Source organism: Mauremys reevesii, linkage group 6 (genome assembly GCF_016161935.1).
Source record: "Mauremys reevesii isolate NIE-2019 linkage group 6, ASM1616193v1, whole genome shotgun sequence".
NCBI lineage: Eukaryota > Metazoa > Chordata > Testudines > Geoemydidae > Mauremys > Mauremys reevesii.
The window spans coordinates 1053133-1080156 of record NC_052628.1 but is presented as its reverse complement, the minus strand read 5'-3'; the positions used below and the strand labels follow the sequence as shown (position 1 = coordinate 1080156).

The window sequence follows — 27024 nt, the reverse complement described above, 5'->3', positions numbered from 1 at the left end:
GGAAGTTTTGCCTCTCAGAGGTGCCCAGAGTGGGTGTAATTGTCCCAGGTCACTGGGTGGGGGCTGGAGCCGGTTCTGTGTTGGATCAATGGAGAGGCACCCCTAGATACTGGTTCCGCCGGCTCCACCTGGCAGAAGGGTTACATAAGCAACACTAACACTGCATCTACCTAAGTACGCGGACCTAAGCACTACCCTAACCCTGCCTGATCCTCCTTCCCATTGTCCTGTTGCTATGGAGATGGACCCACTTCCTGTTGTTGTGGGAACAGGGCCTCCTTGCTGTGCTGTAGTGCTCTGCCGGAGCAAGGCGCCCCCCTGCCCGGTCGATTAGCAACCCTGTGTAACCTAGACGGAGTCTGGGAACAGAACCCAGGAGTCCTGGCCCCACCCCCCTGCTCTAACCACTAGCCCACACTGCCCCTCCTAATTAACACGTCGCGCTGCTCCCCAGTAACCCCCGGCCCCTCCGACCCCACACCTGCCTCCCCCACCTGTCTGTCTCCTGCACCCATCAGCCTGGTATCTGATTCCCCCCGGGTGATCATGAAACCACCACTATGACCCCACATCCCCCTGGGGTGCTGCCCCTGTGGCCCTGCAGCCCTGTCCCCCCTGGGGCTAGCAGAGCTGTGCCAGCCAGGGGGCATCACCCAGAGCAGCTAGGCCCTGTTCTCTCCCCGGCCCATCCCTGGGCTGCTCCCAGAGTCACCACGGCCACCGCAGTTACCTAGCAACAGACAACAGCTGTTACCTAGCATCCAACAACAGCTGGCCCCAGGCTCGGCTCACCCTGTTTGTCTGGGCAGAACCAGCCATGGAGGGCGAGGAGCCCAGCATGGAGGGCATGGGGGGCCCGTCCCCCCCTCCGGCCGAGGAGCCCTCGGGCCCGTCCCCCCCGCCAGGCCAGGAGCCCTCGGGCCCGTCCCCCCCTCCGGCCGAGGAGCCCTCGGGCCCGTCCCCCTCCGGCCGAGGAGCCTCGGCCCGTCCCCCTCCGGCCGAGGAGCCCTCGGGCCCGTCCCCCCCGCCAGGCCAGGAGCCCTCGGGCTCGTCCCCCCCTCCGGCCGAGGAGCCCTCGGGCCGTCCCCCTCCGGCCGAGGAGCCTCGGGCCCGTCCCCGCCAGGCCAGGAGCCTCGGGCTCGTCCCCTCCGGCCGAGGAGTCTCGGCCCGTCCCCCTCCGGCCGAGGAGCCTCGGCTCGTCCCCCGCCAGGCCAGGAGTCTCGGGCCCGCCCCCTCCGGCCGAGGAGCCTCGGCCCGTCCCCCGCCCGGCCAGGAGACCTCGGGCCCGTCCCCCGCCAGGCCAGGAGTCTCGGGCCCGCCCCTCCGGCCGAGGAGCCCTCGGGCCCGTCCCCCCCGCCAGGCCAGGAGCCCTCGGGCCCGTCCCCCCCTCCGGCCGAGGAGTCTCGGCCCGTCCCCCGCCAGGCCAGGAGCCCTCGGGCCCGTCCCCCACTCCGGCCGAGGAGCCCTCGGGCCCGTCCCCCCCTCCGGCCGAGGAGCCCTCGGGCTCGTCCCCCCCGCCAGGCCAGGAGTCCTCGGGCCCATCCTGCTCGCTGGCCGAGGCGCCGGCTGGGGCTGGGGTGGGGGCCGACGAGCAGGAGGAGGTGGAAGTTACCGACAGCCACACCCAGACGAAGCACAAGCCCCAGGGGGGCGCTAAGAAGAAAGCAGCCAAGAAAGCGGCTGTGGGTAGGTCACCCCCCCCCCCCCGGGAGTGACCCAGATCTGGCGCTGGGGCCCATCTCCCCTCTGCTGGGGTGGGGGCTCGATGGGGTGAGCTGAGGCCTTGGGATCCAGGCCTGCGAAGCTGCGTCCAGTACCAGCGCCACCTCCCGGCTCTGAGCCAGCCGATCTCCCACCCTGACCTCGAGCCCCAGTCCCCGCCAGGCTCTCGCGTCCCCTCCCCGCCAGGTAAAGGCTGGCGGGAGGGGCAGGGCCAGGAGAAGAGGGTGTCAATGTGCCCCAGCACCCAAGACTGTGAATGGGGATTGAGGGGTCCAGGAATAGCGGGAGCCCATAGCTTGGGTAGCAGGGGCTGTGGGTCGGGATTGAGGGGCACCGGCAGGGCTGTGTTTGGGGGGCCTTGGGTCAGGACTGAGGGTACTAGCAGGGCTGTGGGGTGGGAGGAGCACAGGGCTGGGCGAGCGGGAGCCATGGGTCGGGATTGAGGGGCACCAGTGGAGCTGGGGGGGAACCCAGGGCTAGGCTAGCAGGGGGCTGTGGGTCGGGACTGAGGGGCACCAGCAGAGCTGGGGGGGAACCCAGGGCTAGGCTAGCAGGGGGCTGTGGGTCGGGACTGAGGGGCACCGGTGGAGCTAGGGGGGAACCCAGGGCTAGGCTAGCAGGGGGCTGTGGGTCAGGACTGAGGGGCACCGGCAGAGCTGTGGGGTGGGGGAGCACAGGGGTGGGGTAGCAGTGGGGTGCAGGTCGGGACTGAGGTGTACCAGTGGAGCTGGGGGGGAACCCAGGGCTAGGCTAGCAGGGGGCTGTGGGTCGGGACTGAGGGGCATCGGCAGAGCTGTGGGGTGCGGGGAGCACAGGGCTGGGCGATCAAGCTGCCGTGGGTCAGGACTGAAGGGCACCGGCAGGGCTGCGTGTGACAAGCGTGTACAGCACCTGACTCTGTGCAGAGGCCCAGGTGTGACAGAGCAGGAAGTGGGGTGGATCTGACCTGGGAATGTTGCTGTGGGTGGGGGGGTTACATTGGGGATGAGAAGGAAGCTCCCTGAGCTGTAACCTGAGCCAGGAGGGGGGTGGGGAGAAGTGACCCCTTCTGCCCTGGAGACTGAACAAAGGGAGGAGGGGCAGAGGGGAGGGGGCAGAGAGCTGCTGGAGGGATTTTTAGTTACAGTTTGGGCTGGGGGTGCAACGCAGGGAACCCCAAGCTGGGGTCTAAGCTCCCTGAACCCCCAGAAGGACTCGATTGAGGGGTCCTGGCTGTGCCTACAAGCTCTGCTGTAGCCTGCGTCCCTATTGTCCAATAAACCTTCTGTGTTACTGGCTGGCTGAGAGTCCCGGTGAATCCCAGGAAGAGGGGTGCAGGGCCGGGCTCCCCCACACTCCGTGACACCAGGCCATGCTGAGCATGGCCCCGGCGGAGTCTCTGGGACCCCCAGGCCAAGGGACACGGAGCCGCCCCCTCTGCGGTCCAGGCACAGAGCCAGGGAGGGCTGGCTGCCAGCTGTGCTACCCTGAGTGGGGGCTGCTCCCCACCAGAGCCAGGGGCCCGGGAGCCAGTCCCATGGGTCGGGGAGGGCCCCTGGAGCTGCAGGGTCCCAGCTGGGGAGGCTGCCCCTGCCCACTCACCCTGCCCATCTCTGCCCAGGCTACTCGGTGCGGCCCATCGTCCCGGCCAGGAGGGCCGAGCTGGTGGCCGTGGCCAAGGCCATGCACCGGGAGCAGTTCGGCCGGGAGGTGCAGGAGCTGTTCCACCTGGAGAGGGAGGCGGCCCTCAAGGCCATGCAGACAGGTAGGGCCCTTGGCGGGGGGCGCGGGACCCCTCTGCTGGCGGGGGAATGGCGCCGAGTGCAGCGGGCTGGAGCTGGGGGGCTCAGGAGAGGCCAGGGAGCCTGGCCTGGGACTAAGGGGGAGCAGCACGTAACTCGGGAGCCCAGGGCCTGGCTGGGGGGCACCAGAGCAGGGGATGGGGGATCCTGGGCAGGGCTGACCCCCTCCCGCCCGCAGGTCTCTACATCGGCTGGCGCTGCCCTGAGTACCTGTGGGACTGCTTCCGCGTGGGTGACCTCTCCAAGTGCTTCTGCGGGCACCTCCTGCGGGAGCACCAGGTCTACGTCGGTAGGTTCGGGGTGGCTGAGTGCTCTGGGGCAGGGCTGGTGGGGTCTGGGGAGCACCAGGCCCATGCTAGTGAATATGGGGCAGCCGGGCACCGTGGGGCACAGTTGGCAGGGCACCAGGCCCATGTTGGTGAGTATGGGGTGCCTGGGTGCCGTGGGGCAGGGCTGGCAGGGCCTGGGGGGCGTCAGGCCTGTGTATGGGGGGCCTGGGGTGCCCAGGTGCCGTGGGGAAGGGCTGGCGGGGCCGTGGCGGATGCCAGGCCTGTCAGGGGTCTGGGCTGCCCAGGCACTGGTGAAGGCGGAGGAGCACCAGGCCTGTCAGGGGTCTGGGTGCCCGGGTGCTGTGGGGAAGGGCTGGCGGGGCTGGGGGGGGCGCCAGGCCTGTGTCGGGGGTCTGGGCACCCGAGCGCCGTGGGGAAGGGCTGGCGGGGCCATGGGGGGGAGCACCAGGCCTGTGTCGGGGGCCTGGGCACCCGGGTGCCGTGGGGAAGGGCTGGCAGGGTCGTGGGAGGGGGCGCCAGGCCTGTCGGGGGCCTGGGGACCTGGGCGCCGTGGGGAAGGGCTGGCGGGGCCGTGGGGGGGTGTGTGTGACAGGCCTGTCGGGGGTCTGGGCTGCCCAGGCGCCGTGGGGAAGGGCTGGCGGGTCTGGGGGGAGCGTGCGAGCTCTCCAGGCACCAGTTCCCCCCTTGGCCCTGCTCCCCGCCAGCCCCGTGCACTCAAGGCTGCAGCGATGGGTCAGCCCCACACTGTCCCAGGGAGCCTGTGTGCCCATCCCCCAGGGCCAGCGCAGGGGTCCCCCATTGCTCACCCAGCTCCAGTCCCCTCCTGCTGCCTCTGAGCTTGGCTGCTCCGCTGGGCCCGGGCTGGGGGCAGGGAGTGCTGGGGTGGGGCTCCTGAGCAGCAGCGGGGCCGTGTTCAAAGGCTGGGCTTTCTCTGGGGCAGAGGGGACCCTGGAGACCAGCCTGCCAGCTCAGAGCTGGGCCCCACCCGCAGCCTGGGGGCTCTATGGGGCAGTGCCCCTCCGCCAGTCCCTGAGCAGCCGTCCCGGGGGTGGGGAGGGCTCGCTGTGTGTGGCCCAAGGGGTGACGGGCGCATGCTCTGCAGAGACATGTGCGCGGGTGCCCTGCACCGTGCCCAGCTGCAAGTGCCAGAGCTTCATCTTCATCCCCTCCCGGCCCGAGGACGTGGGCGAGTTCTGGCTGAGGAAGAGAGTTGGCTTCGACCCCTCCACCTGGCGGGCCACGTGCCGCTGCAAACACAGCCACGAGCAGCATGCGCCCAGCGCCAGCCGCGCCTGTCGGGCCACAGGTGGGTGCAGCTACGGGCAGGGCGTGCGGCGGTGGGGGAGAGAGTGTGCGTGCCTGCATGGGGGGTGTGCACGTGGGCTGTCACTGGGTGTACCTGTGTGTGTGTCTGTGGGTTGTCACTGTGTGTGCGCGTGCACGTGGGCTGTCACTGTGTGTACCTGTGTTTGTGGGTTGTCACTGTGTGCACGTGGGCTGTCACTGTGTGTGTGTCTGTGGGTTGTCACTGGGTGTGCGCGTGGGCTGTCACTGTGTGTACCTGTGTTTGTGGGTTGTCACTGTGTGACGGAGCGTTTCTGGCGGGACCCAACTGAGAGTGCCAAATCAGGACCAATTGCTTAAACAGGGCAGTCACAGCCCTAGGCTGGGGTTTTTCCACCTCTAAGGCAAACCAAACCAGCCAGACAAAAAGGACTTTGGTCTCACCCCACTGGCTAACCACAAGTCACACAAGCAATTTCCTTAGACACTCCAGTCTCCCAGCATCACCACCAGTGCACTCGTCCTGGGGATGAATGGTTATGAAAACCAACACCCCAATAAAAGAAAAAGGTTCCCTCGATCCCAAAGGACCAAGCCCCAGACCCAGGTCAATATACACATCAGATCTTACCCACAAATCACGCTGTTGCCAATCCTTTAGAATCTAAAATCTAAAGGTTTATTTACAAAGGGAAAAAGGTAGAGAAGAGAGGTAGAATTGGTTAAATGCAATCAATTACATACAGTAATGGCAAAGTTCTTAGTTCAGGCTTGCAGCAGTGCTGGAGTAAACTGCAGGTTTTAGATTAAGTCTCTGGAATACATCCCCCGCCGGGATGGGTCGTTCAGTCCCCTGTGTAAAGCTTCAGTTTGTAGCAAAGTCCCTCCAGAGGTCAGAAGCAGGATTGAAGACAAGATGGAGATGAGGCATTAGGCTTATATAGACTTTTCCAGGTGCAAGAATCCCTTTGTCTTCACTGTGGAAATTTACAGCAAAATGGTGCCTTGAGTCACATGAGCCAGTCCCTGCATACTCTGCTGAGTCACAAGGCGTGTCTGCCTTCTCTCCATGGGTCAATTGTGTAGCTGATGGCTCTTTAAATGGGCCATCAAGCCAGCTATGCCGGGCTAACATCAGCTTGTCTGGGACACTTCCCAGAGGCAGAGCAGAATACAAACTATAGACATTACAGAGCCAATACTTATAACTTTAACTACAAATGATACAGACATATAGACAGCATAATTATAATCAGCAACCCATAATCTGGTCTTAGACACCTTAGATGACCCCCTTTATCTAAGATTTGGTGCCACTGCAGGACCTTGGTTGCAACCCATGTTCTATATGGTCCCAATTTATCTCAATAACGTCACACCCCCAACGCAAAATTGATGCAGGAAGGGATGACAAAACATCACTGACTGCATCCCAAGAGCTCCCCATCCTTGGGTCTGTCTCGCTACAGCTAGTGTTGGGCTAGAGGCCGTACCAGTGTATAACCGAAATGGTTTATCAAAGTCATGTTCAATAACATGAATGAATCTCCTTACAAACTCAAGGTATAACTTGGTTAGCTTTTGCAGCATGGTTCCTGTATGTTTCATGTGATCTTGCCAAGAGCTAAAGAAAACAGCTACTTTATCCATACCAGCTTTGGCCAATGTTTGGAACCCAATTAACATTACACCAATGTAGATATTGATGTTGTTCATAGAACAGGAATCTTGGCATTTAGCCATGAAAGCAATATGGTAGTGTGCCTCAGTTTCCCCTCTCATACAGCACATCAGGTCTGGAATGTATTTTCCCCTGTGAAAAGTTCCAACACTGTTTACAGGCATTAACTGTGAAACATCAGTATAGCAAGGCCCTTTAACATAAAGTGTGTTTTCATGTATTCCTTTCAACATGTTCAAGGGATTTTCCAAAAGATTAGGCACATTGTACATTGTTACAGTTAGCATTAGCAATAACAACAAATTGATTGCAAGTGTCCATCTACAAACATGTTTGTCATGCCACACCCTTGGCTCAATACCATTGGAGTTTGGGCCTTTTAGGGTTAACCTGCGGGTTCCCTTTGCAAAATTCAGTCTTCTCTTTCCTTCTTGTTCTTCAGGATTAAACCCTGATTTCTCTTGCTTAACAGAGATCACTGGCTGATGGGGTGGGCCCTCCGTGCTAACAGCCATTAGCAAGTCTTTCTTCTCCTGCCAGCCCAGTAATTCGCATCAACACAGACACTAGCTTTTAACTTCTTAGCTACTATGGATTCCACGGCTGGACTTTGTCTTACAGAGATACCACACAAATCCAAAGAGTCTGAGGGTGAGAGCTGGCTTGCTCTCCCCTGCCTCCTCAAGCATTTAGCCATACAACTGTTCTGCCCTGAAACACCAGTAACTGAATCTGTCCTCAGATCCTGAAGCACAGACTGCTCACTTACAGATTCAGCATGGAGACATTCCTGTCCCAACAGCATTGTCTCCCCACCAACAAGCTGGCCACACACAGCCAGGTGGTTATAGGGCTGCTCAACTTCCTTAACAGCTTCTACTCCACCTGAGACCTTTTCAAAGCTGCCCACACTGGATCTCTCAAAAGGAAAGTCAGTGGATCCATTCACAACAGAAAATTTCTGGCTGTTAGGAACTGAAACTTTCTTGATTAAATCACTTTTACACCCTTCAGTTGCAGTAAACTGCTTGCACAGGCTACCATGAGGATTCCTTTCCTAGGAGCTTCTCTAAGCAGCAATTCACCCCTCTCAGAAATTCTGCCCTTCCCCTCTTCACCTAGGGCTTGCTCTAAAGGAACACTTCCCTGAGCAACCACAGATGCTACAGACTTTCTAGATAACAGGTCAGAAGTAGTCTCCTTCCCTTGGCCATGAACAAGTTCAGGAATCTTTTCCTTCTTGCTACAAGTTGTCAAACTGTCAGTCGGTAACACAATTAAATCACCTTTATGCTCTCCTTGTGCCCTGGCTGGGGTATCACCCTGATCAGACAGAGTTGCTGCACCCTTTTCCAACCACACATTAGCAACTGGCAAACTACAAGCACCAGAACTGTCTGGTCTCTGGGATTTTGCTAAGACACTAACTGGATGCAACCTAGTCACAGTGCCATTCCCCCCAGCAGACACAAACTCAGGACCATTCCCTTCCTGGGCTTTAGCTGTATTTACAACCAACTTCGAGACAACTGAATCACCCTCAACCATTACAGGCTGACAGGCCCCTTCTGTCTGCTCCACAGACACAGAAGAGCCGGAGACACATTCTCCTTTACCAGACACACAGCTTGGGATTTTACTTCCCTTGTCCCAGCACACAGGGCTGTTCACAGACAACTGCTTGGAGACTGGGGTAGCTTCCTTTATAGGCAAGTCAATACTCCTGACAGACACAGGCACATTCCCTCCACTGTCACATTTCTCCACACAGGAAACAGGTAAGGGATATGGACACTCATCTTCCACTATCCCTCCCTTCCCAAATTGCTGATTAGACAAAGCCATCAGCTCACAAGGCTGCCTAGTCTCCTGCAAACTTTCCTTACCAGGCACATTGCCTCTCCCAACAGATAAGCTGCTGCTCTTTTCACTACACTGAGCTACTTGTAGCAAATCACAGTTACCCATTTCAGGTTTACTTCTACAAGCTGCACTAGCCAACAATCCATTACCCATTACAAATTTACCCTCTCCTTCCTCAGTTAGGGCTTTAACCTGACCATCTACTTTAGTCTGCTCCTGAGAAACATTTTCCTCACCAATGAGATCTTTCTGCTCTTGATCTAACTCCAGATTAACTTCTGAGACATCAGACAGACATTCAGAAACTTCATTCCCAGACAAGCTGCTTTTTTGCACAGACAAACCTTTGGAGCAACCCACCTCAGGCAAATCCTTGCTCACAATAGACACAGGTTTAAGATTATTCCTCTCCTGTGACTGGCTACCTGGATTGAACAAAGCCTCAACATTTTCCCCAATTAAAAGATCTTTAGGCAATAACTTCCTGACGCCAGCTATCACTTCATGCTGAGCCCCATTCCACTCAAGGTGGATTCTGGCTAAAGGCACACGGACAGTAAACTCACAGAGGATCACAACATTCACACTCTGATTTGGTAAATAATCTTCCTCTTTGACCAGATCTGCTCTAACAAGAGTGATGTTAGAAGCCATAGTTTGCCCTAAACAGCTTTTACCATTGACTTTTACACTCTCATCCATAGCACTGCCACAATTTATGGGGCCACCCCCTACTGAACACACAGTAACAGCATTGACATAAAAGGTGGCATTGTTGGGGTACATTTGGTTACCCCCAGACAACTGCTCAGAGTTATACAACATACCAACATTGTTACAAACTGGACTTTCAAGAGGATACAGTCTCTGCTGTTCTTCCATTGCTTTTTTGACTTGGAGTTGGATTCTAGCTGTCTCCTGTTGCATCTGTCGAGTTTTCTCCTCAGCAGCCAGCAGCTCCAGACGCCTCTTACGAGCTTTTTCTTCTCTCTTAGCAACTTCTTTCTTTCTCTCATCAGCCTCTTTCTCCATTCGAATTTCTGCCAGTTCTTGCTCATAATCAAACTGCAGGCTGTCTCTCAAGGCTTGCAGTTTCCTTGCTTTTCCTGATGCTCTCTGTCTCATAGTCACTGATCTTTAACCAACCAAACTCTCAATCCCAAAGTTAAAATTTGGATAGCGTGGGGTTCTGACCCAAAGCTTAATTGACCTGGTTCTGTGGATCCTGCCGACTACGCCACTGTGACGGAGCGTTTCTGGCGGGACCCAACTGAGAGTGCCAAATCAGGACCAATTGCTTAAACAGGGCAGTCACAGCCCTGGGCTGGGGTTTTTCCACCTCTAAGGCAAACCAAACCAGCCAGACAAAAAGGACTTTGGTCTCACCCCACTGGCTAACCGCAAGTCACACAAGCAATTTCCTTAGACACTCCAGTCTCCCAGCATCACCACCAGTGCACTCGTCCTGGGGATGAATGGTTATGAAAACCAACACCCCAATAAAAGAAAAAGGTTCCCTCGATCCCAAAGGACCAAGCCCCAGACCCAGGTCAATATACACATCAGATCTTACCCACAAATCACGCTGTTGCCAATCCTTTAGAATCTAAAATCTAAAGGTTTATTTACAAAGGGAAAAAGGTAGAGAAGAGAGGTAGAATTGGTTAAATGCAATCAATTACATACAGTAATGGCAAAGTTCTTAGTTCAGGCTTGCAGCAGTGCTGGAGTAAACTGCAGGTTTTAGATTAAGTCTCTGGAATACATCCCCCGCCGGGATGGGTCGTTCAGTCCCCTGTGTAAAGCTTCAGTTTGTAGCAAAGTCCCTCCAGAGGTCAGAAGCAGGATTGAAGACAAGATGGAGATGAGGCATTAGGCTTATATAGACTTTTCCAGGTGCAAGAATCCCTTTGTCTTCACTGTGGAAATTTACAGCAAAATGGTGCCTTGAGTCACATGAGCCAGTCCCTGCATACTCTGCTGAGTCACAAGGCGTGTCTGCCTTCTCTCCATGGGTCAATTGTGTAGCTGATGGCTCTTTAAATGGGCCATCAAGCCAGCTATGCCGGGCTAACATCAGCTTGTCTGGGACACTTCCCAGAGGCAGAGCAGAATACAAACTATAGACATTACAGAGCCAATACTTATAACTTTAACTACAAATGATACAGACATATAGACAGCATAATTATAATCAGCAACCCATAATCTGGTCTTAGACACCTTAGATGACCCCCTTTATCTAAGATTTGGTGCCACTGCAGGACCTTGGTTGCAACCCATGTTCTATATGGTCCCAATTTATCTCAATAACGTCACACACTGTGTGCACGTGGGCTGTCACTGTGTGTGTCTGTGGGTTGTCACTGGGTGTGCGCATGCACGTGGGCTGTCACTGTGTGTACCTGTGTGTGTGTCTGTGGGTTGTCACTGGGTGTGCGCGTGGGCTGTTACTGTGTGTGTGTCTGTGGGTTGTCACTGGGTGTGCGCATGGGCTGTTACTGTGTGTGTGTCTGTGAGTTGTCACTGGGTGTGCGCGTGGGCTGTTACTGTGTGTGTGTCTGTGGGTTGTCACTGGGTGTGCGCATGCACGTGGGCTGTCACTGTGTGTACCTGTGTTTGTGGGTTGTCACTGTGTGCACGTGGGCTGTCACTGGGTGTACCTGTGTTTGTGGGTTGTCTTTGTGTGCACGTGGGCTGTCACTGTGTGTGTGACTGTGGGTTGTCACTGGGTGTGCGCATGCACGTGGGCTGTCACTGTGGGTGCCTGTACACCTGGGTTGGCACTGCATGTCCCCTGGGCATTTCTGAGTGTGCCAACCCCCGACACAGAAAGCGTCTCCCTGGTGCCTGTGGCTGGGTGTGCTCTGTCCGGAGGCTGCCGGTGCTATGGGGAGGGGGAGGGAGGGTGCTGGGGACTCTCAGGAGCTCTGGCCAAGACCCAGGGGCCCCGAATCCCCGCCAGGCTGACCCCTGCCCTCCCCCGCACAGGCTGTTGGTGCGTCAGCTTCGAGTCCAACTTCCTGTGTGCGGCCTGCGACCGGTGCTGGGAGGAGCACGAGACCTTCTTCGAGACGGCCGAGACGCGGCGAAAGGGGGGCCGGCCCTATGGTACGCGCAGCGCGGGGGGTGCACACGCCTGGCCTCTGCCCCCCTCGCTCCCATGGCAGCACAGAGGGCCTGAGCCAGGGCAGTGGGGCCCCCAGCCCAGCCCCGGCCCCGGCCGCTCAGTCACCTTGAGCGTCAGGGCTTGTCACCCTGGGGAGACCCCCCTGCCCCGCCCCAGGGCAGTGCTGTCACCCCCAGCGTAGCCCCAGGGACACGCCTGTCCTGGCACGGAGCCCCAGGCGTGTCTGCCCCCCTCCCCGGCACAGCCCCCTCCGGCACTAGGCCCTGGGCCTGCACTTTGCACAGGGGAGCGCGCCGTGGCCCCCCCACGCTGAGCCCCACCACTCGCTATGGCTCCCACCCGTGGCACAGAAGCGACGCGCCCAGCAGGGATCGGCCTGTTCACACCGTCCAGCAGCAAAGGGGCCGGAATGGGCAAGCGAAGCCTGCACAGGCGTCAGGCGCCCCGGAGCCCAACTGCCCCGCTCTGGCAGCCGGCTCCGCAGAGCTGCTCCTGACCCCTCAGACCTCGGGCTCTGTTCCCTCTGTCGTGGAGCCACAGGATGGGGGCTGCACCCGGCGGTTAGACAGTTCCTTGGAGGGGGGGGGCACCTTTCCTTCCCCCAGCCCCGCAGCCTCACCACCTCCGAGTCTGAGCCTCTGGGCTCCAGCCTCCTGCTCCACCCCGGGCCCTGCCCAGCGAGTCCCAGCCAGCCAGCCCCTGGGCGAGCTAAGCCGGAAAAAGGCCACTCATGCCAGAGTCAGAGCGTCCACACAGGCGTTGTACCGGCGCAGCGCCAGGGGTATCGCAGTGCAGTTCTGTGGGGCGCCGGCCCCATGTCACACTCACTCTGCAATGCTCAGCCCCAGACCGGGCCCCCGCCCCGTGTCCTCAGCCCCACACCGCCTCCCGCCTTCCCCTGAGCCCTTCCCCCCCTCCCCACAAGCTCAGAGCTGGGGGGCACCAGCTGATCAGCACAGCTGGGAGCCCTCCTGTGGGGCTGGGATGGGCCCATTAGTCTGATCTCGGGGGGGACCCGGGCTGGTTGGGCCAATTGGTCTGATCTGGGGGGGGGGACCTTGGGCTGGATGAGCCCACTAGGTTTATCTGGAGGGGAGGGACCCTGGGCTGGATGGGCCCATTGGTCTGGCTGGGGGCGAGGGCAGCGGGAAATGCTGTGGGGTGCTGGATCTATTGGGCCCTAACCGGCTGTGCAGCCCCCAGGCCAGGCCTCACTCTGCTTCCTGCCCCCTGGGCAGGTGTCACTATACAGGGCCCACATCCCTCCCTGTGTTACCCCCCCTCCCCGTGTAACCCCCACTCCCTGTGGGCACCTCCCTCCCCGTGTTACCCCCACATCCCGGGGGTATGCCCCTCCCCGTGGAACCCCCACACCCCCTGGGCCCCTCCCTCCCCGTGTTACCCCCACACCCCATGGGCACCTCCTCCTGTGTTACCCCCATCCCCGTGTTACCCCCACATCCCGGGGGTATGTCCCTCCCCGTGTAACCCCCACTCCCTGTGGGCACGTCCCTCCCCGTGTTACCCCCACACCCCGTAGGCACCTCCCTCCCCGTGTTACCCCCACATCCCGGGAGTACGCCCCTCCCCGTGTAACCCCCACTCCCTGTGGGCACGTCCCTCCCCATGTTACCCCCATGTCCCATGGTCCCTGTGCTACCCATGTAGGTTGCCAACTTTCTAACTGCAGACAACTGGACCCCCCTGCCCCACCTCTTTCCCCAAGGCCCCCACTCGCTGCTCTCTCCCCTCCCCCTCCCTCATAGTTGGCTCCTCTCCAGGTGCATCTCCCTCCCCCCTCCTCTCCTCCGGCTGGGATCCCTGATGCGGACGGAGCCTGCCCAGGAGATGCAGGTAGGAGGCGGCCCCAGCGGAGCAGGGGCTGGCGGGTTGATGACCTGGCGCCTCCCACACCCCGCGGTAACTGGACTATTGGTGTCCAGTCAGTACATCTGACCGAACCCTGCCAGGGTCCCTTTTCAACCGGACTTTCCAGTCGAAAACCGGGCACCTGACAACCCTCCGTGTTACCCCCTCCCCACCTCCCGAGTTACCCTTATGCCCATGGCCCCGTCCCATGTCCCTGTCTCTCCTCGTGTTTCCTCTACACCCCGTGTCTGCCCCCCACTCCTCCTCCTGTTACCCCCAGGCCCTGCAGCCCCCATTCCATGCCTCTGACCCTCTCCAGGGCCTCCATCCTCCCTGTGTCACCCCCCGCCTGTGGCCTCCGTCCCACGCCTGCCTCTCTCTTCCGCCCCCAGGAGAAGCCTACTTGCCCTTTGCCGAGATGCCGGAGCTGCGGAACGCCGTCCTGCTGGGACACCCGGGGCACAGCTCTGCCCCCCAGGCCCCGCTGGGGGAACTCCCTGCCCCGCCCTCACACGCTCTGCCTTTTCCCTCCCCAGGACTGCGGCGCCCGGCCAAGCAGAGCGGCAAGAAGGCGTGAGGCCCGCCCCGCGGCAGCCACCAATAAAGGGAGTTGGCTCTGCACGTGCGTGGGGCAGATCTCTGGGCCGGGGAGCACCGCGCGGGGGGGCGGAGTGAGCGAGCCAGCTGGGGGGTACCCTGGGAGCAGCCCTGTGTGCTGCCAGCCTGGAGGCAGAGCTCCGGCTCCTGGCTCAGCCCAATGGCCCAGCCCGGAGCTGCTCGGCACCTGTGTGAGCCGCTGCTGCGTGCTGCCAGCCTGGCCGTTAACCCCACAGCCAGGGTCCCCCGGGACGCACCGAGAGCCGGCCTGGGGGAGTGTGACCCTGTCATGGAGTGTGGGGGGAGTCAAGGCCCTGCACCCCCGGCTGGGGTCTCTCTGGGGCTGGGGGTGGTCGGGGGCTCTCGGGGGAGGGGCACTCTGGGGCTGGGGTCTCTCTGGGGCCGGGTGGTCGGGGGCTCTCGGGAGGGGCACTCTGGGGTTGGGGTCTCTCTGGGGCCGGGGTGGTCGGGGGCTCGGGGGGGAGGGGCACTCTGGGGCTGGGGTCTCTCCGGGGCCAGGGTGGTCGGGGGGGCTCTCGGGGGAGGGGCACTCTGGAGCTGGGGTCTCTCTGGGGCTGGGGTGGTCGAGGGGCTCGGGAGGGGCACTCTGGAGCTGGGGTCTCTCTGGGGCCGGGGTGGTCAGGGGCTCTCGGGGAGGGGCACTCTGGGGTTGGGGTCTCTCTGGGGCCGGGGTGGTCGGGGGCTCTCGGGGGAGGGGCACTCTGGAGCTGGGGTCTCTCTGGGGCGGGGGTGGTCGGGGGCTCTCGGGGGAGGGGCACTCTGGGGTTGGGGTCTCTCTGGGGCTGGGGTGGTCGGGGGCTCTCGGGGGGGGGGCACTGTGGGGGTGGGGTCTCTCTGGGGCCGGGGTGGTCGGGGGCTCTCGGGGGAGGGGCACTCTGGGGCTGGGGTCTCTCTGGGGCCGGGGTGGTCGGGGGGCTCGCGGGGGAGGGGCACTCGGGGGTTGGGGTCTCTCTGGGGCCGGGGTGGTCGGGGGCTCTCGGGGCAGGGGCACTCTGGGGTTGGGGTCTCTCTGGGGCTGGGGTGGTCCGGGGGTCTCGGGGACCAAATCACCAGTGTGATGCTGCACAGATGCCCCAGCTGCGAGCGAGGGTGCCTGGGACCCGCCCTGGTGCTGAGGCCGGGACGCTGGCCTGCCCCACCCAGGGCTCACAGTGAGGAGGCAGCAGGGGGCACCATTCACCCCACTAAGTGAGGGGACCCCAGGCGTGTCCAGAGCCGCAGGATGGGGGTTGCAGCCCGGCACGTAGCCCCTGGGAGGTGCCCGTCTGTGGGCCAGACCCCTCCCCACCCAGGGTCTCCCTCTTCCTCCAAGGGAGGCCCCGCAGCCCCAGCACCCCCTAGACTGAGCCCCTGGGCTCCAGCCTCCTGCTCCACCCCGGCCCTGCCCAGCGAGTCCCACCCAGCCGGGCTTCAGCCCTCAGTGAGCCTCAGCCAGTGTCTGCGGTGACAGCAGCACCTGTGCCCAGCACAGCAGGGGGGTGGCTGGGCCCCAGCCAAGGGGAAGCCACCCAGCAGGCCAGCCAGCCCCCAGCTCCCCGGCCCGGCCGCATAGGAACCACCTTGGCTTCCTTCCTCCTCGCGCCAAGTCCCTGCTGAGAGGCCTGGTGTCTGAGTGAGCCCAGCCCCCCTCGCTGCCTCCTGCCCCTCTGGCCACGCGCCGCTCGGCCTGGCGCTAGCCCCCGTTGCCACCTGGGCTCTGGCAGGAACTGTACAATCCTGCCGATGGGCCGGGCCGCGGAGCCGCAGCTCAGGGCAGCCTGCAGAGCGCTGGGCCCCGCGACGCGCTCGGCCCCTGCCAGCAAAACGTGTTACTAGAGCCGGGAATGCAGCCAGCCCTAGCGCCGGGGGCTCTGCCCTGGGAAGCAGCAACCCTGGCCGGGATGTACAGGCTCTCACGGCTCCCCTGGAACCGGGCTACGCCCCAGCTTTGGAACAGTCTCTTGGAGGAGCCGAGGCCAGACCCTCCCCCGGCCCGGGGGTCCGTCCTACCCCCCCTTCAGGAGAGACCACGAGGACTCGGCCCTCCCAGCCGGAGCCTGGCCTGGCTTGGCCCCAGCTCAGGCGCTGGCCCTCACAGGTGTCGGGCTGGGGGACACAAACCCCACCCTGGCAAGCAGGGGCCAAGGAACTGCCCCGGGCCCAGCCCCACCCCGCAGGAAATGCTCCAGCTGGAGGAGGAGCTACACAGCGGGGAGCAGCTCGTGGGGGCAGCCCAGGGGACAGCGCAGCCCTGCAGAGAGCAGAGGGAATCTCTCCCCAGGACAGTGGCCCCTCCCGGAGGGCCTGCCGCAGAGACCCCCTGGCGGGGAGCGTCCCCCTGTGACGAAGTGGGGGAGTTTCTTGTTTTTCCTTGTTTCCTCTGGGGGATTCGCTTGGTTTTCGGGTTTGCAGGCAGAGGGGGTGGGACTCAGTTTCCCTAGGTGCTATGGGTTTAACGAGGTGACGGGAGAGGGAGTTTGCTGTTACAGAGGACCGGCGAGGGAACGTGGGACCCAGCCACTGGTGTGGAGAATGGAGACCCCGGCGACTTGGGACCTGGTGACCCGGAGGCCCAGCTCAGGAGTCGCAGCCGGTTCTGGCCAGTGGGAGACAATGGGCTGCAAAGAGGGGAGAGGGGGCCCAGGAGACCCTGTTTCCCCGGAGAGAAGCCAATGGACGGGGGGGCTTGGGGCCGGGATATCAGAGGCCCAGCTGGGAAGCAGGGGGGTCGGGGCTGGAGAGGGGGAGCAGGCAGAACCCACCCGGCTGCAGGGGGACTGGGATGTGCTGGGCTGAGGGAGGCCAGGCCTGAGGCCCTGAGAGTTTCCTGTGCTGGGTTCAACCCCCAATAAACCCTCCTGTGTTACGCTGGGGGAGAGTCACTCCGGGCTAGAGAACAGGGGGCATCAACCCCTTCGGGGGTGAGGAGGCCCGGGGGCGGCCCAGAGCGCGTGGACTCCCTGAGGGGGCCCACGGCAGAGACAGACGTGCTGAGGCTCAGAGAGGTGCGGCTCCAGGAGGTGGAGGGGCCTGGTCCCGAGAGAGAGTGGACCCCCGAGAAGGGCTGTCGCACTGAAAGGGGCACCCCCCACGGACCGCACGGGGCCACGAGTGGGCACGATCTGTGAGGCCGTGACACCCCATCTCCCCGCAGACGGAGTCTGACGTCTGGTCATTCCCCTTGGCTCTGTTGGGCTACCCCAGCAGGGACGGCCCGTGGACTGCGCTGGCCCGGGAGGGCCGTACCGCGGGAGGGGGCCGCTACCGGTGAGAGAGGAAAAGAGCAGCCCGGCTCCCTGCAGCCGCCGAGGGGGCCCGGTGGTGAGCAGACACCCTCCCGCTGCCTTCACCCGGACGGCGACCTGGAGATGAGCGCGGGGGATAGGACGAGCCCCGGGGAGGGCAGCCGTACGCAGCCCCGGCTGTCAGAGCACTGACTGCCCTCGTGGGGTCTGGATCGGAGTCCGGTGGAGCGGGAGGGCCCCAGCTCCCCTACCATCAACCCCCCTGCACATCACGGGCCTAAGTCCTGACCACTAGGTGACGCTACCTGACCAACACCCCCGAGTGAGGGAGCAGGGGGGGATTTTACCCGTGTACTCGGTGTTGGGGAGACCGATCCTGGGCCCTGCGCCCAGGTCAGGTGCCCACGGATTAAACAGGGTGTTGACAGATTGGAGAGGGGGCAGGAAAGAGCCCCAGGGTGATTGGCCAGGTAGCGAGTGTGAGAAAGCTCTGCCCGGTTAGCTCCCAGACAGCCGCTGGCAAGGTGAGGTGCTCAGGGTGTGACGCCGGCACAGCCAGAACCCCCGGCGCTGCCCTGGGCGCTGAGCGACTGTTTCTGACAAGCAGCAAGGAGTGAAAAAGGGAAGCACCCTCCCTCTCCATCGCCCTGGGCCCCAGAGTGTAACACGCCTCTTCCCCCCCCCCCCCCCGACACACACACAGCTCAGCCACAGGGATCGGGGCGGGGGGCGTGCCCGGGGCCCCACCACGGCCTGCCCGTGCCCTCTCCTAGACCAGGGCTCGCGAGGCAGGGACAGGCTGCTGCTGCCTGGGGTGTGAGGTGGGGGCGGGCGTCTGTGCCCCTCCATCTGTGGGCCTCTGGTGACCCCCCTCCCCCCTCGTGCTCCAGCCTCATTCCCCGAGGGTGGGACTGTGGTTTTGCTGTCTCATGGGACAGGACATAATGAAATAACCAGTCGGGGACTTCCCTTTCCATCTGAGCCTAGACCCTCCGGCGCCCGGAGCACACAGCACCAGCCCCACCCGGAGCGATGGACCCCCGCTGCCTCTGCCTCTGGGGTCTGCTCACAGGTAGGTCTGGTTCTCCCCCCCCCCCCCCGTCTGGAGCGACAGACCCCCCCGCTGCCTCTGCCTCTGGGGTCTGCTCACAGGTAGGTCTGGTTCTCACCCCGCCTGGAGCGACAGACCCCGCTGCCTCTGCCTCTGGGGTCTGCTCACAGGTGGGTCTGGCTCTCACCCCACCCCGTCTGGAGCGACGGCCAACCCCCCCCCCCCCCGCTGCCTCTGCCTCTGGGGTCTGCTCACAGGTAGGTCTGGCTCTCACCCCCCTGCCTGGAGCGACAGACCCCCCCGCTGCCTCTGGCTCTGGGGTCTGCTCACAGGTGGGTCTGGCTCTCACCCCCTGTCCAGAGCGACGGACCCCCGCTGCCTCTGGCTCTGGGAGGTGCTCCGAAGTGGGTCTGGCTCTCACCTCCCACCCGGACTGATGGATCCCCGCTGCCTCTGGGGTCTGCTCACAGGTGGGTCTAGCTCTCACCCCCCACCCGGAGTGATGGACACACACCCCCCCCGCTGCCTCTGGCTCTGGGAGGTCCTCCGAGGTGGGTCTGGCTGGTCCCCGTTCTGCCCCCGGGGGCTGCAGGCAGGTCAGTGCTGTGGGTGAGGCTGGTGGTGGGGAGCGAGGCAGGGTCTGGGCAGTTCCCATCACCCAAGGTGCCGAGGGCAGGTGGCTCCTCTGGACGGGGCAGGATGACGGGGCCTTGTGCACGCGCAGTACACGAGGGTGCGAATTCGCACGCACGCCGGGGCAGGGGCAGAAGGGGCCTAGTGCAGGTAGCACAGGCCTGACTGGTGCTCGGTCCAGCGCCCCTCACAATGGAGGCTGGGGCCAGGCCGGGCCCTGTGACTTGGAACGAGGCTCCTTGTTCTTCTCTCTCCAGCTCCCCTAGCCTCAGCTGCCAGCTTCCCCCGAGCCCCCTGCTGCCCCGAGCCCCTACCCTAGCGCCACCCCCCACCACTGTCACACGGCCCCTGGTCACACAGCCCAGGCCCTGTGCCGCACGGCCCTGCCCCAATGGTCCTGCACCCCACGGCCCTGCCCCACAGCCCAGCGCTGCCTCTGCCATGTGCCACTGCACCTGTACCCCAGGCTCTGCGCCCCTCCTGTACCCCACAGCCCTGCGCCCATAGCCCCATGTTGCCCCTGCCATGCGCTGTGGCCCCTGCACACACACACCCGGTGCTCCCCCTGGGTGCTCCCCTCTGGCTCTCACCCCCCACCCGGAGCGACAGAGCCCCGCTGCCTCAGACTCAGCTGCACGGGCCCAGGGATGACATGCCATTGAGCACCTGCTTCCCTCGCATTGTGGGGAACATGGGCTCCTAGTAATAGGACGAGAATCACGTCTCATTCAGACGGCTAAATCCTGCTGCAGTGACGTGTGGCCCGTTGTCCGTCACTGGCTGCTCTGGACACCAGCGTGAGCAAAAGTGCAGGTGGGTTTCTCAGTCCCACTGCGAGATGGTCTGTCTTCAAGTACGTTATTTCTATGTACCTGGAGAACCAGTGAGCAATGGCCAGGTAACCATGGCCTCTGCACTCGCATCAGTCTGCAGCTTGTCTCTGCCGAGGTGGCTCTGGCACCGTGTGGCTCTGCATTGTCTCTGGATTCGTACTGGGTCTCCTCGCAAAAGTCCAGTCTCATCAACTCCTCTGTCGAGTTCCTCCACCGTTCTCACTAGGCCCATCATGGCTGCCGCGCTGCGGCTGAGAAGGTTGTTGGGCTTTGATCCTTTCACCCCGTGCACGGTGAATGCGCAGCCTTTGTCGCTGTAAGTTATTTCTGTGGTGAGCTGGCCCCGGCAGCTCAGAAACCCTCCAGGGCTAGTCAGAGCTGGGCCAGGTGACATCAGCTCTGGGAAGGTTGAAAGTGATTGTAAGTCCCTTCTCAGAGGCCTGTGACATCGGCTCCTGAGTCACTGTTAACGGCAATAGTCTTGCCAGGATGTCACGGAGTCACAGACCAGATGCTCTGGGACTGCTCTGTGTGACGCCAGCCAGGACTCTGGGGCAGTGTGACTCCCCCCAGAGCACGCAGTCCAGGGCAAAAATCCTGCTCAGCTATGGCCTTCCTGGGTCTGACCTCAGAGCAGTCACCACCCCGTCCTCACCCTGCACATCCCGCAGCGGGTCTGCCCGGGCAGGGCTCCTGGGGAAGCCAGAGGGTCCCGCACCCCAACTCCACAGTCAGACGTGACTCTCAGCCAGCGTAAAATGGAAGGTTCATTAGTCGACAGTGTCATGGACTCACAGATCGTGCCCACTCTTGGCCCCGTGCGGTCCGTGGGGGGTGCCCCTTTCAGTGTGACAGCCCTTCTCGGGGGTCCACTCTCTCTTGGGGAGAGGCCCCTCCATCTCCTGGAGCCGCACCTCTCTGAGCCGTAGCACGTCTGACTCTGCCGTGGGCCCCCCCAGGGAGTTCATGCGCTCTGGACCCCCCGAAGGGGTTGATGCCCCCTGTTCTCTAGCCCGGAGTGACTCTCAGCCAGCATAAACCAGGAGGATTTATTGGGGGTTGAACCCAGCACAGGAAACTCTCAGGGCCTCAGGCCTGGCCTCCCTCAGCCCAGCACATCCCAGTCTCCCTGCAGCCAGGGGGGCTCTGCCTGCTCCCCCTCTCCAGCCCAGAGCCCCCCTGCTTCCCAGCTGGGCCTCCGATATCCCCAGCGCCAAGCCCAGCCTCTGTCCATTGGCTTCTCTCCAAGTAAACAGGCAGGCCTGGGTCTCCTCTGCTCTCAGCCCCCCTCTGGCCAGAACCGGCTGGTCAGGTCACCAGGGTCCTCTCCCCGCAGCCCATTGTCCTCCCACTGGCCAGAACCGGCTGTGACTCCTGAGCTGGGCCTCCGGGTCACCAGGTCACCAGGCGCTGGGGTCTCCATCTGCCAGGCCCTCGGCCGGGATCCCAAGTTCCCTCTCCGGTCCTGTGTCCCTACAAATTCCCTCTCCTCTCACCTCGTTAAACCAGTAACACCCGGGGACACTGAGTCCCACTCCCTCTGCATGCAACCCCCTGGAAAACACAGAAAAAACAAGAACCCCCCCCCCCCCACTTCATCACAGACAGGAACACACTTGGAATAGAACTTGTTAGCACAGAAATCAGTGACTTTCAGCCAAGTCCATCTGGGGGAAGCCCGGGCCAGATGCCCTGGACTCCGAGTCCCCTACCACACACAGAACTGGACCCAGCTGCCTGGCCTCCGACACGCCCATGGCCCCTCCTCTGATCTTTGTCTGGCTTCCTGGGCAAAGTGTCACCTGGTCTCATCCCCTTCCTGGTTCTCATGTTACGAAGGGCACCGTCCATTACTTATGTGCAGGCAGCTGGGCAGCCTCACCTGCCCCCAAGGGCCACAGCAAAAGTCACACACCCTTAGTCCCACCACCGAGGCATTGGTGCAGTACCCTGGGAAACTGAGGCACACACTAGTCATACAAGAGAGTAAGACTCACATACAACATAACAAGGGAAAACCTCAGTTCCTCACATCGGACTATTCAGGTTCACTCTCCAGGCAGGCTCGGTGTCATCACAAGTGATAGATCCCAGAAACAACGGCTCTTGATTGTCGGTAATACCAGCCAACTCCCTGACTGCTTAGGTGTGGCAAACAGCTGGAGAATGTCTATATTTCATGCGTTTAGTACACCGTGTGCTTGTGGCTGGACATGCATCATCTCTTGGGACATGACTTTTTCCACACCTTGTGCATGTAGGCTGGAATTTGTCCCTCTTAGGGAAGTTCTCTCTCCTTTCCTCGAGGGGTTTTATGATTATGACCTTTAACAAGTGTCTGTTTACAGTTTCTAAGCTAGTTTCCGGTGTTTCAAGTCGCTCCTGCCTTTTATATATCAGAGGGGAGCCATGTTAGTCTGGATTTGTAAAAGCAGCAAAGAGTCCTGTGGCACCTTATAGACTAACAGACGTATTGGAGCCTGAGCTTTCGTGGGTCAATACCCACTTCGTCGGATGCATGTAATGGAAATTTCCAGGAGCAGGTGTATCTATATGCAGGCAAGAAGCAGGCTAGAGATAACGAGGTTAGTTCAATCAGGGAGGATGAGGTCCTGTTCTAGCAGTAGAGGTGTGAAAACCAAGGGAGGAGAAACTGCTTTTGTAGTTGGCAAGTCATTCACAGTCTTTGTTTAATCACACCTCTACTGCTACAACAGGGCCTCATCCTCCCTGATTGAACTGACCTCCTTATCTCTAGCCTGCTTCTTGCTTGCTTGTATATACCTGCCCCTGGAAATTTCCACTACATGCATCCGACGAAGTGGGCATTCACCCATGAAAGCTCATGCTCCAATACGTCTGTTAGTCTATAAGGTGCCACAGGACTCTCTGCTGCCTTTTGTTCTGTTGTTGGACTAGCGCCGGCTGCTTTGCTATCTGTACAGCTGTGGCCACGTTTACATCCCGGTTCAGCTGTAGCTGCTGTGAAAGGTTTTTATCGGTTAACCCAGTAACCAGCCTGTCTCTGATATTGTCATGTTCTGCATCCCCAAATCAGTTTCCAGGCAATGTACAGAGCTCTTATAAAACACTCAACATTTCCCCTGCTCCTGGAATTCTCTGGCGAAAACCACTCTTCCATGGACCTCATTTCTCTGCAGTACAGAGTGCGCATCAAGCACAGCCAGAACCCTTCCTAGCCACCTTTGTGACTGTCTTCAGTAAAGTCAAAGGATTTAACTAGCTGCTCTGCCTGCTCCCTCGTAGCACACATTGAAGTGGATACCTGTGTATCTCCGGTGTCTTTGTGGAGTTTGTTTGCAATTCAAAACCTTGCAAAATACTGATCTCAAAGCTGAAGTTCTCTGGGTCATTGGCGAGTGGCATGTTGATTAGAGCCTGCAGCTTTCGTTGCTTTGTTCCTTCTGTTTGCTGCCTCACTTGCTGTTTTCTTTCTATCTCTGGTCTTAGTTTACTCCTGACACCATGTTGGTTTGTGCCAGATATGGGCTGGCTACCGAGCTTCCTTCCCAGAGAGAGACACTCCAGATGTGTTGTGCCAGATATGGGCTGGCTACAGAGCTTCCTTCCCAGAGAGAGACTCACCAGATGTGTTGTGCCAGATATGGGCTGGCTACCGAGCTTCCTTCCCAGAGAGAGACTCACCAGATGTGTTGTGCCAGATATGGGCTGGCTACAGAGCTTCCTGCCCAGAGAGAGACTCACCAGATGTGTTGTGCCAGATATGGGCTGGCTACAGACCTTCCTGCCCAGAGAGAGACTCACCAGATGTGTTGTGCCAGATATGGGCTGGCTACAGACCTTCCTGCCCAGAGAGAGACGCTCCAGATGTGTTGTGCCAGATATGGGCTGGCTACCGAGCTTCCTTCCCAGAGAGAGACACTCCAGATGTGTTGTGCCAGATATGGGCTGGCTACAGACCTTCCTGCCCAGAGAGAGACTCACCAGATGTGTTGTGCCAGATATGGGCTGGCTACAGACCTTCCTGCCCAGAGAGAGACTCACCAGATGTGTTGTGCCAGATATGGGCTGGCTACAGAGCTTCCTGCCCAGAGAGACTCACCAGATGTGTTGTGCCAGATATGGGCTGGCTACAGAGCTTCCTGCCCAGAGAGAGACTCACCAGATGTGTTGTGCCAGATATGGGCTGGCTACAGACCTTCCTGCCCAGAGAGAGACGCTCCAGATGTGTTGTGCCAGATATGGGCTGGCTACCGAGCTTCCTTCCCAGAGAGAGACTCACCAGATGTGTTGTGCCAGATATGGGCTGGCTACAGAGCTTCCTTCCCAGAGAGAGACTCACCAGATGTGTTGTGCCAGATATGGGCTGGCTACCGAGCTTCCTTCCCAGAGAGAGACTCACCAGATGTGTTGTGCCAGATATGGGCTGGCTACCGAGCTTCCTTCCCAGAGAGAGACACTCCAGATGTATTGTGCCAGATATGGGCTGGCTACAGAGCTTCCTGCCCAGAGAGAGACACTCCAGATGTGTTGTGCCAGATATGGGCTGGCTACCGAGCTTCCTTCCCAGCAAGAAACACTCCAGATGTGTTGTGCCAGATATGGGCTGGCTACAGACCTTCCTGCCCAGAGAGAGACACTCCAGATGTGTTGTGCCAGATATGGGCTGGCTACAGACCTTCCTGCCCAGAGAGAGACACTCCAGATGTGTTGCTCGTAAGATCCTCTAATGCTCTGATAGGTAGGGCCCAGGTTAGCTTAGACAAGGTGTGTTACACTCAGTGCTCCCGAGTGGCTGAACGGTGTAATACAGTTCACATCCCATCACACCTTCTGTCTGTGTCTCTAGGGGTTGCGCTGCGGGGCGGCTGGGCACAGCCGGGCTGGGACATGTATGTCCCCCCACGGATAACGGGGCTGAGAGGAGATTCCATTGTGCTGCCCTGCAACTTCACACACCCGGAATCCAACTACATGGGTGACATCCAGGTGATCTGGAAGCCCGATATTTTCGAATGCCTGGTGAGCAACAGCAGCACCGAGCCCGGCAGATTCAACAACTGCACGACGGGGCAGGAGCCGAGTGGGCGCTACCGCCTGGCTGGGGACCCCCAGCAGCACAACCTCTCCCTGCACATCGCAGGGCTGCGCTTCGAGGACAGCAGAGAGTACAAGTGCCGCGTGGTGCTCCGAGAAAATCCGGGTTGGGCCTACGAGACCAAGATGGGGATAACGCTCACCGTGGAAGGTACCGTGCCCGGGGTCAGGGTGCTGCGCCCTCAGAGCCCATCTAGGCAATCCCGGGGTCACGCACGCTCTGCCAGCCAGGGCCCTGCTGCTAGCCGCAGCCTGGTGCAGGGGGGAGGGATGTATATGGTGCCGGGGGCCCTGGGTCTGTTCGCTCCCAGAGCTGGCGCTGCTCCCCTCTGAGAATGGCCCCGTGTGGAGCCCCCATGGCCTGGAGCCATCCGCGGGCAGAGAGCAGCATGCGTAGGCCAGGGGTTTGTTACAGGAGTGGGTGGGTGAGATTCTGTGGCCTGCGTTGTGCAGGAGGTCAGACTAGATGACCATAATGGTCCCTTCTGACCTTAAGTCTATGAGTCTATGGAGCCTGTCCCCTGCCTGCTGTGGGGCCAGATGGGCAGCTTCCTTGGCAACTGCCCCCTGTGCTGCGTGCCCAGTCAGGGCCTGCCCAGGGGATTGCTCTCTGCCAGGGGTCACCTCACCCACCCTGGGAGGCCCCAGGCCTTTTCCCTGCCACAGTGGGGGGTGTCTCCGTAGTGCCCAGCCCCAAGGCAGATGGGGGGGATCCCAGCCCCCCAGGGGCTGCCTGCTCCCTCACTGGTGCCTCCTCTCCTCTCCCCACAGCACGACCCAGCATCCTCAACCTCACGCTGCTCCCCGGCCCCCTCCCTGTGCGGGTGGCCTGCACAGCCGAGGGGAACCCCGTGCCCAACATCACATGGCTGGGGCCGGCGGGGAGCGAGGTGGAGCAGTCGCAGAACCTCGCTGGGCCCCAGAACCAGACGACACAGGAGCTGTCAGTGAGCCGGATCGGGACCTACACCTGCTGGGCGGAGAACATGCACGGCTGGGCTAAGCGCTCGGTGCTTGTGGGGCCGCCCCTGCTGCTCATCATCCTGCCAGCAGCCCTGCTCCTGCTCGCCGGCCTCCTGCTGCTCGTCCTCTGCTGCCGATGGAAAGGTAGGGGAGAGGTGCACCCGGGGCAGCCCCTGCAGCGGGCCCGGCCAGGGTAGGCAGCGTCTGGAGTGGCTGCAGCGAGGGCCTCAGCTCAGCGCCACCCCCAGAGCCCCCAGCAAAGCGGGCCACGCTGCAGTGAAGCCCTCCCTCCACCCCACGGTGCGCTGCCCACGCAGGCCGACCCCCAGCAGCCTCCACCCAGAGCACAGAACCCGACGGGCCATGCAGGTGCCTGGGGGCTGAGTGGGGAGGGGGTCCTGACGGGCGCTGCGGGGGTCCCAGGGCTGAGGTACGGGGCTCCCTCCCCCAGCTACCCCCTGCGCCCCGGTGCTGTGGGGTGGGGGCTGATCCCTGTATGATGGTGCTGCCCGTGGGAGCCAACTGAGGTCACTCAATCAGGGTGAACTGGAAACAGAACGGGACAGACAAACCCCAAACGCTGGTGGATATTCTAATACTTAGATTTACCAACCAGCACAAAACAGCTTCTCTAGTACCTCACTGGTTACTCAGAAGTTCAAACCCCGCAGTTCCCTTAAAGTGCCCAGCCTCAGGCCTCCATCCAGACATGATGATGATTCCTGAGAATCTGATCTCATCATACAAAAGAAAAGGTTCTTCCAATCCCAAAGGATCAGCCACACAGCCAGGTCCAATTATAACTTAGATCTGACCCAAACTACACACTTAGAGCCAATTCTTATTAACTAAACTAAAATTTATTAAAAAAGAAAAGACAGAGAGTGTTGGTTAAAAGATCAATATACAGACAGACTTGAATTCAATTCTTGAGGTTCAGATACGTAGCAGAGATGAGCTTGTAGTTGCCAAAAGTCCTTTTAGAAATAGTCCATAGGTTATA

At 60.8% G+C, this 27024-nt stretch overlaps 2 protein-coding genes across 2 annotated transcripts; both read left to right on the top strand.

Moving 5' to 3' along the window:
• Positions 1–817: 817 nt before the first annotated feature.
• Positions 818–14239, top strand: FAM221B (family with sequence similarity 221 member B). The gene is made up of 7 exons (XM_039544378.1): positions 818–1217; positions 1300–1686; positions 3323–3466; positions 3682–3792; positions 4896–5099; positions 11613–11732; positions 14013–14239. Exons 1-7 carry the CDS (start codon positions 818–820, stop codon positions 14195–14197), a joined length of 1551 nt encoding a protein of 516 aa, XP_039400312.1. The 3' UTR covers positions 14198–14239.
• Positions 14240–18156: 3917 nt separating this feature from the next.
• Positions 18157–26218, top strand: LOC120407965 (sialic acid-binding Ig-like lectin 15). The gene is made up of 3 exons (XM_039544377.1): positions 18157–18534; positions 24811–25209; positions 25830–26218. The coding sequence occupies exons 1-3, from the start codon at positions 18495–18497 to the stop codon at positions 26216–26218; spliced, it is 828 nt and encodes a 275-aa protein (XP_039400311.1). The 5' UTR covers positions 18157–18494.
• The last annotated feature ends 806 nt before the right edge of the window (positions 26219–27024 follow it).

What these genes read in the sequence shown, in the direction of transcription:
- LOC120407965 (XM_039544377.1), top strand. Translation starts at nt 18,495, where the DNA reads ATGGACCCCCGCTGCCTCTGCCTCTGGGGTCTGCTCACAG. An exon ending in CCTCTGGGGTCTGCTCACAG is followed by an intron (nt 18,535 to 24,810) that starts GTAGGTCTGGTT and finishes CTGTGTCTCTAG; the next exon opens with GGGTTGCGCTGCGGGGCGGC. An exon ending in GATAACGCTCACCGTGGAAG is followed by an intron (nt 25,210 to 25,829) that starts GTACCGTGCCCG and finishes CTCTCCCCACAG; the next exon opens with CACGACCCAGCATCCTCAAC.
- FAM221B (XM_039544378.1), top strand. Translation starts at nt 818, where the DNA reads ATGGAGGGCGAGGAGCCCAGCATGGAGGGCATGGGGGGCCCGTCCCCC. An exon ending in CGTCCCCCGCCAGGCCAGGA is followed by an intron (nt 1,218 to 1,299) that starts GTCTCGGGCCCG and finishes GTCCCCCGCCAG; the next exon opens with GCCAGGAGTCTCGGGCCCGC. An exon ending in AAAGGGGGGCCGGCCCTATG is followed by an intron (nt 11,733 to 14,012) that starts GTACGCGCAGCG and finishes TTCCGCCCCCAG; the next exon opens with GAGAAGCCTACTTGCCCTTT.